Source organism: Trichomycterus rosablanca, chromosome 24 (genome assembly GCF_030014385.1).
Source record: "Trichomycterus rosablanca isolate fTriRos1 chromosome 24, fTriRos1.hap1, whole genome shotgun sequence".
In the NCBI taxonomy this organism is placed as follows: Eukaryota; Metazoa; Chordata; class Actinopteri; order Siluriformes; family Trichomycteridae; genus Trichomycterus; species Trichomycterus rosablanca.
The window spans coordinates 10,098,476-10,111,150 of NC_086011.1; the positions used below are offsets into that span (position 1 = coordinate 10,098,476).

General features: G+C 40.3%; 1 protein-coding gene and 1 long non-coding RNA gene across 6 annotated transcripts in view; one reads left to right on the forward strand and one right to left on the reverse strand.

Annotated features, from left to right (window-relative positions):
• Nucleotides 1-4,155, forward strand: part of LOC134301848 (ras association domain-containing protein 5-like) — a 69,384-nt gene extending 65,229 nt beyond the window's left edge. For both annotated transcript variants that reach the window (XM_062986747.1, XM_062986748.1), the window contains 2 exons: nucleotides 1,912-2,027; nucleotides 3,617-4,155. In XM_062986747.1, coding sequence (XP_062842817.1) covers nucleotides 1,912-2,027; nucleotides 3,617-3,769 — 269 coding nt within the window. In that variant the 3' untranslated portion in view covers nucleotides 3,770-4,155. The remainder of the gene's footprint in view (nucleotides 1-1,911; nucleotides 2,028-3,616) is intronic.
• Nucleotides 4,156-4,303: 148 nt separating this feature from the next.
• On the reverse strand, nucleotides 4,304-12,310 carry LOC134301793 (uncharacterized). Of its 4 annotated transcripts, none has more exons than XR_010007478.1 (5): nucleotides 12,230-12,310; nucleotides 11,776-12,062; nucleotides 6,292-6,572; nucleotides 4,569-4,679; nucleotides 4,304-4,468 (listed from the first exon to the last, which is right to left on the reverse strand). It is a non-coding gene; the product is annotated as an uncharacterized LOC134301793 (long non-coding RNA). The 4 variants fall into 4 exon arrangements; XR_010007477.1 differs by lacking the exon at nucleotides 6,292-6,572 and adding an exon at nucleotides 10,724-10,774; XR_010007479.1 differs by lacking the exon at nucleotides 6,292-6,572 and having other exon boundaries at nucleotides 11,776-11,916; nucleotides 12,034-12,062; nucleotides 12,230-12,290.
• Nucleotides 12,311-12,675: the final 365 nt, after the last annotated feature.

The following is a 12,675-nucleotide window of genomic DNA, read 5'->3' on the forward strand; positions in this document are numbered from 1 at the left end:
GACGAGTTGGGAGTGACTCAGTAAGGTTGTCACCTGGTAGGTATCTGGAGCCATGCTGACTGCAGTGCGTCCCACAGCTGCTGGAGGGGGCGTGGGGGAGGATCCATAGAGCGAACACGACCATCAAGGTGGTCCCACAGATGCTCAGTATTGGTGGTAAATTCGGTTCATTTTATGGACTCGGGTTAATCTGAGTCACTCAGTAATCTGATCCGGTTCGATTGAGTCACCTGAGTCACTTGTACTGACATCTTGATTGCGATTGATTTACTGCATGAAAATGCATCCAAATATCACTTGTCTTCTGTGCACTCATCTTCTGTAAATAAATCCTTCTTTCTTAATTCTCCTGGCACCTCACACTTCTCTTATCAATGACGAGTGTAACCTTGATCATGGGGGATAGGGACAAGGAGGGGAAGAGGGGGACTCACCTACTAATCAGATGGGTATATTAATGGGTCATTAACAACAAATTGCCATGGTTACTTGACCCAGTCAGGCAGCCACAGTGGCACCAAAACAAACAGTAAGTAAATTACCATGGGGGAAGGGCTATGAAACTTCTTAAGTGTGACAGTTTTAAAGTAGCCTATAAGCATTTGCATTTTAATAATAATATAAATATATTCTGTTGTTGTTTTGATTACAAGAAAATATGCTGCATTTCTAATCTATACCACAACTACTGATCTTCTTCTTCCTCGGCCTTTGTCCGGTTCGGTTGCGGGGTCGGCTCTCTGCGGATCATGATCCACATTGATTTGGCACAATTTTTACGCCGGATGCCCTTCCTGACACAACCCTCCCTATTTTATGCGGGCTTGGGACCAGCACTACAATGCACTGGTTTGTGCATCTAGCGGCTAGTATACCACAACTACTGATAATAATAATAGCATGTGCATAAAATCACGTGTTTAATCATGTGTGTTTAAGCACTTGTTTATTGGAATATTTAACTTATTACTTAGATTCACCGACTGGAGTGAAGTCTGCGGTATTTCCAATGAGCCTGCTTACTCGTTTTGTGTACTGAGTAGCAGCCAGTCAGAGGACTCATAGGATCCGGGTTAATTAAGACCTCGGACTCGTGATTCCTGGTTCAGTACAAAGATTCGAATCATTAACCCGGGTGATTCAGGAACCGCCCAGCTCTAATGCTCAACTGGGTTCAAGTCTGGGGAATTAGGGACCAAGATCCCATCTGCCCCAGAGAACATCATTTTTACCCACTGTACTTTTACCCATGACAGCAACAAGGGATATGTGTGCAGACAGTCTATCACACACTTTATATAACATGACTTCCTTCATGAGCTACATGCTTCCGCCCTTGAAAGTAGCATGTGGTCATAATGATGTGACTCGACCGTGTAGTTCAGAAGAAATACATGTAATAGTAATTTTTTACAAAATCTTGAGAGTTCAGTCCTTCAATGGCGCCTTAATATTGATAATAGTGGACAAGACCAGATAAACATGCCAAAGATGCTTTTTGGGGGCTCCTTTACAAGTGCATTCATGTATTGTATGTAAGCCAGAACTATATTTTGACTTGCATATTTTCTATATTATAATGTACGAAAGATACACCAACCAGGCATAACATTATGACCACTGACAGGTGAAGTGAATAACACTGATTATCTCATCACGGCACCTGTTACTGGGTGGCATATATTGGGCAGCAAGTGAACATTTTATCCTCAAAGTTGATGTTAGAAGCAGGAAAAATGGGTTTGACAAGGGCCAAATTGTGATGGCTAGATGACTGGGTCAGAGCATCTCCAAAACAATAATAGTAAATGTTTACTATTAAGTACCTTGTTTACCTTGCAAACTCGGTGCTCAGTAGTCTAGTACATTTTATATGTATACACTAATCTGTTTGTTTCCTGTTTCTCTCAGATCTCACCCAGAAGCTTTCAGACTCTGAGCACCCGCTGCACCTGCGGCTGGTGGCGGGTCCCGACCCAGAAAGCCTCTCATTTGTACTGAAGGAAAATGATACTGGGGAAGTAGAGGTGGGTAACAGTTCTACACATCTGCAACATAGAACATAAGGGTGGGGCACAATGCATTGTGTTATTGTACATTATACAACAGTTAGTTCCGACCTTACAATCTGATTGGTTGAGAGGCGTTCTAACTGTGCTAATATTCGTGATAACAGCACGGTCTTTTCACACCACAACTGTATTACTCCGCTGACCATTAACGACAAGCTTCATGCACACAAATGCGCACGCAGGCAACAGGCTTTTTTCCCGATCGCGTTTTAAATCCGGTATCTGATATACAATCTTGCGCACTGTGTAGGGAACATAAATCTATTGTCAAATTCACTATCTAGTGCACTATGTAGGGAACATATATCCGTGATCTGATACACAATCTAGTGCACTATGTAGGGAACATTAATGTGTTCGTAACGCGAACAGTTCTTGTTCTTCTTACCCCCCTAAAATGAGTTTTTGCAACTTGGTATGTCTGCTTTGTAGTGTTAAACTTTATATTCGTTGTGGAACTACTTTTTGGCGGAAGGTATTGTCGATATTAAAGCATATTTATTATGAAATTCAGGACTTCTTTGATAAATTTTTTTCTTTATTTTGTAAAAAACTGTTATATAAAAGCAATAGAACACTTGAGGTCGTGTGTTATCGCGAATAACATCACGGCTCGCCTTCGGCTCGTGCCTGCGACCGAATCACAGCCGTGATGTTATTCGCGATAACACACTCCCTCTCGTGTTCTATTGCTTAAATATAACATTAAAACCACCGTCTTGTTTCTACACACATTGTCCATTTTATCAGCTCCACTTACCATATAGAAGCACTTTGTAGTTCTACAATGACTGACTGTAGTCCATCTGTTTCTCTACATACCTTTTTAGTCTGCTTTTACCCTGTTCTTCAATGGTCAGGACCCCCAGAGGACCACCACATAGCAGGTATTATTTAGGTGGTGGATCATCCTCAGCACTGCAGTGACACTGACATGGTGGTGGTGTGTTAGTGTGTGTTGTGCTTGTATGAGTGGATCAGACACACTAGCACTGCTGGAGTTTTTATTACTATTAGACACTCCTACCTAGTTATTTATTGCTGCTGTTTGAGTTGGTCATCTTCCAGACCTTCATCAGTGGTCACAGGATGCTGTCCATGGGGTGCTGTTGGCTGGATATATTTTTGGTTGGTGGACTATTCTCAGTCCAGCAGTGACAGTGAGGTGTTTAAAAACTCCATTATGCACTCATACCAGCACAACACACACTAACACACCACCACCATGTCAGTGTCACTTCAGTGCTGAGAATGACCCACCACCCAAATAATACCTGCTCTGTGGTGGTCCTGGGAGAGTCCTGACCATTGAAGAACAGCATGAAAGGGGGCTAACAAAGCATGCAGAGAGATAGCTGGACTACAGTTAGTAATTGTAGAACTACAAAGTGCTTCTATATGGTAAGTGGAGCTGATAAAATGGACAGTGAGTGTAGAAACAAGGAGGTGGTTTTAATGTTATGGCTGATCGGTGTATGTACATTTAAGATCTTTATAAACACACGTATTTAAAATCTTTAGTAAATTTCGTTTTTGTTTCTCAGTGGCATGCATTCTCCGTACCCGAGCTGCAGAACTTCCTGACCATCCTGAAGAAGGAGGAGAAAGAACGCGTTAAGCAGGTGGAGCATCGCTACGTGGCCTATCGTAGAAAACTCGTAGAGGCTCTGCAGGAGATGCAGAACAAACCCGGCTAAAGCACTGAGCATGAGGACAATCCCACAAAACTCAAACTCCCTCAAGCCCCTCCGACCTCCCTAATCACCTCTGAACCCTACAGGAGGGACTGGAGAGGGGTGCAAGGGGAGGATCAGGGTGAACACAGGAAGGGAAAAGTTGCCCAAACAGACACATCTCTCAGGAGACCAACAGCACACTGATGATGATCTGGGACTGTGTTCCTGACTGATGTGGTTTAGATGTTTGACAGTTTTTTTTTTGGTTTTGCTCGGGTCTGTCCAAGTTTCTTTGCAATGCTGCTACTGCTGCTGCTGCGAGTGTTACTTAAAGCATGTTTCCCCTTTCTAAATCTACTGGTGTGTCCATCAGGGATATCGCTTTTTAAAGATGGATAAAAATGCAATTTCTGGAGAAGTAAAATCACTGATGTAAAAGCTCAAGGTCAATCCAGGTTAACATCAAGATCATGCTGTATACATCAATACTACATGCCAAACATCTGGAATTAATCCTTAAACCTTTTTTGTTTTTAAATACCAATGGGTCGTATCCAGAGTTGATTATTTAATTAGACTTAAGTTGCCTGCCGTCTAGGCTGAGCAGCCACATGAACAACGATTGGCTTGTTGTTCAGATATGGGTGGGATGAAGCCGGATATTGTCTCTCTCTCTCATAACTAATGCAGTTACGACCTCTGCTGCCTGATTGATGGCACCTGCACAGAAATGAGAAAAGAGTGCTGTCAGGGTGTGTCTCTCCGTACACAGTGCTGAGCTGCACCGTACTCGTCAAAGTGTAGATGATGAGATGCATACGGCTGCTGCCACCGTGTCGGAGGGGGCGTGGGTTAGCTTCGTTCTCCTCAATCAGAGCAGGGATCGGCATTGGTGGAGAGAAAGCATGATGCAATCAGGCAATTGGACGCTCTAAAAGGGAGAAAAAGGGGAGAAAATGCATAAATAAAATATTTAAAAAATAATAAAAAATTTGATTTAAGTTTATGAGATAAATAAACATATATTAAGGCAAATTCTTCATGCATTTCTTACCAAGGGTTGCTGGGTCTTTCCTATGTGAAGCTATTCAACAGTTTGTAAAATTCCATCATAAAGTATTATAGCTAATTTGATTATTTTATTATTAATTAATTTTTTTTTTTAGATTTTTTTTTTCTAGTTTATTTATGCATTTTCTCCCAATTTAGTGCAGTAAATTTGTCTTCCCCTGCTGGGGGATCTCTAATTGCAGTCGGTGGGTATATTGCTGCTCAAGGAAGGAACAGTGGTAATGGGTCATGGGCGGCCAAGGCTCATTGATGCATGTTGGGAGCGAAGGCTGGCCTGTGTGGGCAGTAGACGAGCTACTGTAGCTTAAATGACCGAAGAAGTTAATGCTGGTTCTGATAGAAAGGTGTCAGAATACACAGTTCATCGCAGTTTGTTGCGTATGGGGCAGCAAAAGGGGGACCAACACAATATTAGAAAGGTGGTCATAATATTATACTATTCTATAACATCTGTGTACTTTTTTTCACCATAGAATTGACTATTAAAGTAAATAATTAAAAATAATACTATGCTAGTTAGCAGGGTGGAATTTCATTATATATTCAACTCTGAATACAACCCACTGGAAACAACGGACATAATTTTAGTGACCAGCAGTAGTTTTAAAACTCATTTAAGGTGATCATTGTATATCGTCCATATACATGCATGTGTACACTGTGGATACTTTTCCAGTATAATGTTTAAACAATTTAAATCAGGCCGGAGTGCTTTAGGAATTTCAAGAAATGTAAAATTGCTATTTAATTACTTGTTTAATGTATGGAAATGGTATACAAGACTAGGGCAAGGGTTCTTAATCTGCAGCTGTGGACCATTTGAGCCACATGGTACTGTACTTCAGGCCTATAAATGCATTTGTTCACTTCACAAAATTGACTGTAGGGTCACTGTTGTGGGATACTGTTTGCCCAGCTGAGAAAAAAGTTGTTCATAACATACATATTGATGTATAGCAGGCAGGAGTTTCTCCACAAGAGGGAGCTATTTGAACTGTATTAGTTTCTACGTGCAGAGTCCGACCACACTAGTGCTTTTTATCAATTACACTGTGTGTGTGTCCTTGTATGCCATATTGCCCAGCCTTAATATGAAGTCTAATCCTATGTTCACACAGACAGTCATTGTTAGCTTTATATCGCCCAAATAAGATGCTTGTAGGTTTTTTTATCACCGCGGTTGCTTGGCTTCACAAATGTGGTGCTCGTTTTTACTGTGACAAACTCAAATACACAAGCACTGAGACATAAGTGAAGTGTCCAGACTGAATGTGAACTAGTACGCTGGTACCAGATCTGGCAACCCTATTTTTGAGTGCCATGCTCTTTCATTATGTTTTTTCTGTATGGATTTTTATCAGCACCAAATAAATCAGTTTTATTCTTTATAGGATACATGGTCATGTTTACAAGCAAATCAGAAAAAGTTGGGACAGTATGCAAAATGTAAATAAAAATGCAGTGTTTCTTACATTGAGTTTTAGTATACAATTGCAGACAGTGCAAACTCGAGATATTTTGTTTTCATTGGTTTCCACTGTGTGATGGTCCATCCCAGATGACTCTGAGCCCAGAGAAGTCGATGCCACTTTTGGACATGGTTAACATAAGGCTTCTTTTTGCACAGAAAAGTATTAAATGGCATTTGTGAATGTAACTCTGTATTGTGCTTCACAAAGGTTTGCCAATGTAATCCCTTGCCCATGTGGTTATATCAGCTATTGATGAATGATGGTTCTTGATGCAGTGCCATCTGAAAGATTAGAGATCACAAGTGTTCAGCTTAGACTTGCGTTCTTGGCCTTTATGCGCTGAAATGCCTCCAGATTCTTTAAATCGTTTAATGATATTATGCAATGTAGAGGGAGAAATATGCAAATCCATTCCAATTTTTGTTTAAGGAACATATTTTTTCAACATTTCTATCATTTTCTCATGCATTTGTTGACAAACTGGAGATCATCTGCCCATCTCTGCTTCTCAATTACCTGTTGACAACATCATTATTTATTTCTAGCCCTAAATTGCCCCCATTCCAACCTTTTTGGAATGTGTCGCAAGTCTGAAAGGCAGGAATGGAGGTATATTAACAGATGAAATGAAGTTGACCAGACAGAACATGAAATATCTTGGGTTCATACTGTCTGCCATGAAATAAAAGTCAAAGTGAATGTAAAAATCAGTAAATTTTTTATTTGCATTGTTCATACAGTCCCGACTCTTTCTGATTTAGGGTTGTATAGCAAAAAGTGAGTCAGAAATCATAATTAATCATGAATACACAGACTGAATCCCAGTAGGGATAAAGAATCGGTATCAGCATTTGAGCCTCAGGTAAACTGTATCAACAAATTTACTCAAGTAAGAATAAAAAATGATCTTTAATTAAAATGACTATCACGGGTACATTTTAAAATAATGTAAATGTAACCAGTCACTACCCACGTCAGGCCTATGTATAAGCAGATAACCATTTCTTCCTCATTTAAATAATATATAATTTCATCTGTGAGTGTGTTTTACACTGAGAGAAGTAAAGAGCACAGAAGTTTAATACTTTGAACCTGTACTAGTTACCGTTAGGTTGGTTTGCACCTTATCAGTATACAAGTTGAACCCTGCTTCACTTTGTCGCATCACTGATACTGATTTCACATTCTGTCGCTGGACCGCTGGACATTGCCTGATTTAATTAAACTGCTTTGTACTGTCGCATTGCTGCCTGTGTGAATGCAGAGTATTAGGCATTTAAAATTGCTACAGGACGTATAAACGTACTGTGTACAATCATTCAATCATCTTCGATCCCTCCTGCTGGGAATTAAGGCTCATGTGGGCAAACCGAGGCTGTGTCAATTCAGGCTGACGAACACCATCATTGATTTTACACCAAAGTGAATTAGAGAATACACTGATCAGCCATAACATTAAAACCACCTCCTTGTTTCTACACTCACTTTGCATTTTATCAGCTCAACTTACCATATAGAAGCACTTTGTAGTTCTACAATTACTGACTGTAGTCCATCTGTTTCTCTACATACTTCTTTAGCCCCCTTTCATGCTGTTCTTCAATGGTCAGGACCCCCAGGGGACCACCACAGAGCAGGTATTATTTAAGTGGTGGATCATCGTCTATTGCTGCTCTTTGAGTTGATCATCTTCTAGACCTTCATTAGTGGTCACAGGACACTGCCCACGGGGTGCTGTTGGCTGGATATTTTTGGTTGGTGGACTATTCTCAGTCCAGCAGAGACAGTGAGGTGTTTAAAAACTTCAGCACCGCTGCTGTGTCCTATCCACTCATACCAGCACAACACACACTAACACACCACCACCATTGAAGAACAACATGAAAGGGGGCTAACAACGCATGCAGAGAAACAGATGGACTGCAGTCAGTATTTGTAGAACTACAAAGTGCTCCTATGTGGTAAGTGGAGCTGATAAAATGGACAGTGAGTGTTGGATTTAATGTTATGGCTAATCAGTGTATATCCCAAATGTTTTGTAATAATAAAAAGGGGTTATTGATGTACAGTATATTATGTAATATATATAAGAAACTTCTAGAATTTGCACAGTAACAAAGACCACTAAGTGGTTGAAAAATTCTATGTGTATAAAACAATCCTGGACGTTCATTCTGTAAAGGCATGACATGCTTGGTCATTTTTTGTTCAGAAATACTTCAAGAAAGGGATTCATGTTGCTTTAATGTGTGTTTGCTTTTTTTTTTTTTCGAGCGCCGTGCATGCTACAAAGAAAACGTCTTCAACACTGAATATCATCACCATGTAGCTCCTAGTGGCATTACTAGAGCTCAGAAAGATGATGGATACTTACTGAACTGTATAATCTACAGCTAAAGGAAAAAGTTTGTGAACCCTTTGGGCTCACCTGGATTTCTACATAGGCACTGTGATGTGATCTGATCTTCATCCAAGTCACAATAACAGACAAACTCATTCTGCCTAATTGTACTTTTCATGTTTTTATTGAACACTGGTTATTCTGTTACAGTCCTTGCTAGAAACAAGGATGCAAACATTTGTATGTACTGCTTTTCTTTTTTCTTGTGTCTTCTTTGTGTGTGTTTTGGGTCATTATATTGTTGCATTTACACTCTTGTTAATCTTCAGGTGATGGAACCTCCCTTTATTAATAATTTTAAACAATTAATTTAGTTATTGTGAGTTTTTAGGTCTTGAGGCAGCAAAGTACCCCCAAACCATAATGTTTCCTCCACCACACATTACAGTTGGGATATACACCGATCAGCCATAACATTAAAACCACCTCCTTGTTTCTACACTCACTGTCCATTTTATCATCTCCACTTACCATATAGAAGCACTTTGTAGTTCTACAATTACTGACTGTAGTCCATCTGTTTCTCTGCATGCTTTGTTAGCCCCCTTTCATGCTGTTCTTTAATGGTCAGGACTCTCCCAAGAGCACTACAGAGCAGGTATTATTTGGGTGGTGGATCATTCTCAGCACTGCAGTAACACTGACATGGTGGTTGTGTGTTAATGTGTGTTGTGCTGGTATGAGTGGATAAGACAGCAATGCTGCTGGAGTTTTTAAACACCTCACTGTCACTGCTGGACTGAGAATAGTCCACCTACCAAAAATATATCCAGCCAACAGTGCCCGGTGGGCAGCGTCCTGTGACCACTGATTAAGGTCTAGAAGATGACTTTACATCTACAAGGTGAACCAGCTAGGTAGGAGTGTCTAATAGAGTGGACACGGTATTTAAAAACTCCAGCAGGGCTGCTGTGTCTGATCCACTCATACCAGCACAACACACACTAACGCACCACCACCATGTCGGTGTCACTGCAGTGCTGAGAATGATCCACCACCCAAATAATACCTGCTCTGTGGTGGTACTGACCATTGAAGAACAGCATGAAAGCAGGCTAAAAAAGTATGTAGAGAAACAGATGGACTACAGTCAGTAAATGTAGAACTACAAAGTACTTCTATATGGTAAATGGAGCTGATAAAATGGACAGTGAGTGTAGAAACAAGAAGGTGGTTTTAATATTGTGGCTTGGTTGTGACATCCAAACATCTTGTCTTTAAAGCAACAAAATATTGCAGCTATTGCTGCTGTTTTTTTGGATGGTACATTGTGTTTTTGGTGTGATCTTTGCATGCCCGCTTTAGTGAAGAGTAGATCAAGCACTGAAGGTTCTCTATTTAGATTTTTCCCTCGTTTGTTGACTGGTAAACACCCAGATCTTACATCTCACAGAGATCGTAGATACAGTTCTTCTTTAAAGTTCTTCCTAGATTCGATCATATCATGGTTCACATGATCAGAGCTTTTCCAGCCAACTGCAGTTTCCAGGTAACTTTTTTATTCAGTCCCACCCTAACAGATGCACATGTAGGCTCTTGACTAGCCTGGGACAATCCCGTAGCAAGGTGGAATATTTTCTACAGTAAAACAACTCATGTTAAATGAACTGCGCTCAGTTTTTCTTTACTGTATAGACCCAACATACACTGGTTGCCTATCTGAACCCGTTTTGCCCATGTGCTGCTCACTGGCTTCAATGTACAGGTCTGCCTCCTAGTGCATAAGACAGCCTGCTCAGTTTTGTAATTCTTCTCAGACTGGAGCTTCTTTATGGCCATGACCCCACTGGCAGTGCCTTTTGTCTGTGCAGTTTGTAGCCCACTTTCATTTTTTTGTATGCTATAGTTGATAACGACACATGCGCTGGAGAGAATGAGCATACGTGTGTGTCTGTTTAAATTATTTTAGATGCATTTTCTCAGTGTGTATATTTTGGTTGCGGAAAAATCAGTGCATTCTGGGCAATTTTATTGTTATGTTTTGAAAATCTGTATATCATTGCTGAAACTAAATTGCTTAAAGATACTCACATGAAATAAAAGTTTGTTCTTTATCTGCATCAGTCCTTGTTATTACTGGTACTAAATAACACAAGCATTAATTAGGATGTGACTGGAATAGAAGAGACATTTGAGACTTCCAATCATACATTTACATTTTCATTTTCTGCATTTAGCAGATGCTTTTATCCAAAGCGACTTACAGTACTGTGACAGTGTAGTATCCAAGCAATTGAAGGTTAAGTGCCTTGCTCAAGGGCCCAACAGTGGCAACCTGGCAGTGGTGGGGCTTGAACCAGCGACCTCTCGATTACTAGTCCAGTACCCTAACCGCTAGACTACAGCTGCTCTAATCATTGCTAAATTGCAGAATTTGCTAAGCAATACTAGCTTTAGTAAAGTAATTTAATTTAGTCTATATATCATTATTAGCTATTGTAAAGTTATTATGATACAAAACATGCTAGAATACCGTAAACCTGTAAAATGTAGGTAACATTATTACACAACAAACAGACCAACTCACTAATGCAATTTTATATTGTAAGCACACAAGCACAGGACTAACCTGAGTCGCTAGTAAATATCTCACATAGATCAACTGTACCAACAAGTAAAATTCTCAATTTGCATCCATATATCAATTTTCTAGACTTTTGAGACTTGTTCTGCATCTAGTGTCTTGCTTAATTTTGGTCAGTACTGTGGATCAGATCAGAAACAGGTACAAGATCAAGATCATCTACTCTCATCCTGAACACTGGTACACCGCAGGGGTGTGTCCTCAGCCCGCTTCTCTACTCTCTCTTCACGTATGACTGCTCTCCTATTCACAACACCATTTTCAAGTTCGCGGATGACACTACTATAGTAGGGCTGATATTAGACAATGGGGATTCAACATCTGACAGAGTGGTGCCGTCACAATAACCTGGACTTAAACACTACAAAAACCAAAGAAATAATCATAGACTTCAGGAAGTCAAAGCGCACAGAGCAACCTGCTCTCTGTATAATGGGGAGGAGGTAGAGAGGGTAGAGAGCCTTAAGTTTCTTGGGGTGCACATCTTAGCCGATCTCACCTGGACCACACACATCTTTCATCAGGTGGGGAGGGCTCAACAGAGACTTTAGGCTCACCTCCCTCAACATCTGCTGACCAACTTCTATTGGTCAGCTATAGAGAGTCTCCTGACCTGTTGCTGTATGGTGTGGTTTAACAGCTGCACAGAGGAGAACAGAAAGGTCCCACGGCAGGTGGTGAGGGCGGCAGAGCATGTCTTCGGCAAAACACTACCAGACCTCCGAGACATTTTTACTGGACGAAAGACCCCACTCACCCAGGACATAACCTGTTCTCCCCCTCGCCCTTTGGAAAGAGACACAGATCAATCAGAGTCAAAACGAACAGATTAAAAAATAGCTTTTAACCATAAACAATCAGATTCATAGCCCCTCACATGAGACTGGAGTTATTTGTTTATTTATTGATGTATGTATGTACTAATTGTCGGCTTTATTTATTATCTGCCTTACCTGTGTGTGTCCTTGTGACTCAATGTACAGTATACATACACCTGCTGCCAATCCAGATATGTTATGCTAAATGGTTTTTTGTTGTTTTTGAATAATGACAATAAAGATCTAATCTATTCCATTCTATAAGATCGCCAGCAGAGGGAACCACTACCCTATGAACGCAGTCCTAATGTTTCCTCATGTGCTACTACTTTATATGCTTCATTAATAAATTTCGATTTGCATGTGAATAAACAAATTAATGGGGATTAATTAATTAATTAATAATTAGTCTACTATAAAATCAATAGTAGTGCGTTACGTCTATAGTAGTTGGTGGACTATACACTGATCAGCCATAACATTAAAACCACCTCCCTGTTTCTACACTCACTGTCCATTTTTTCAGCTCCACTTACCATATAGATGCACTTTGTAGTTCTACAATTACTGACTGTAGTCCA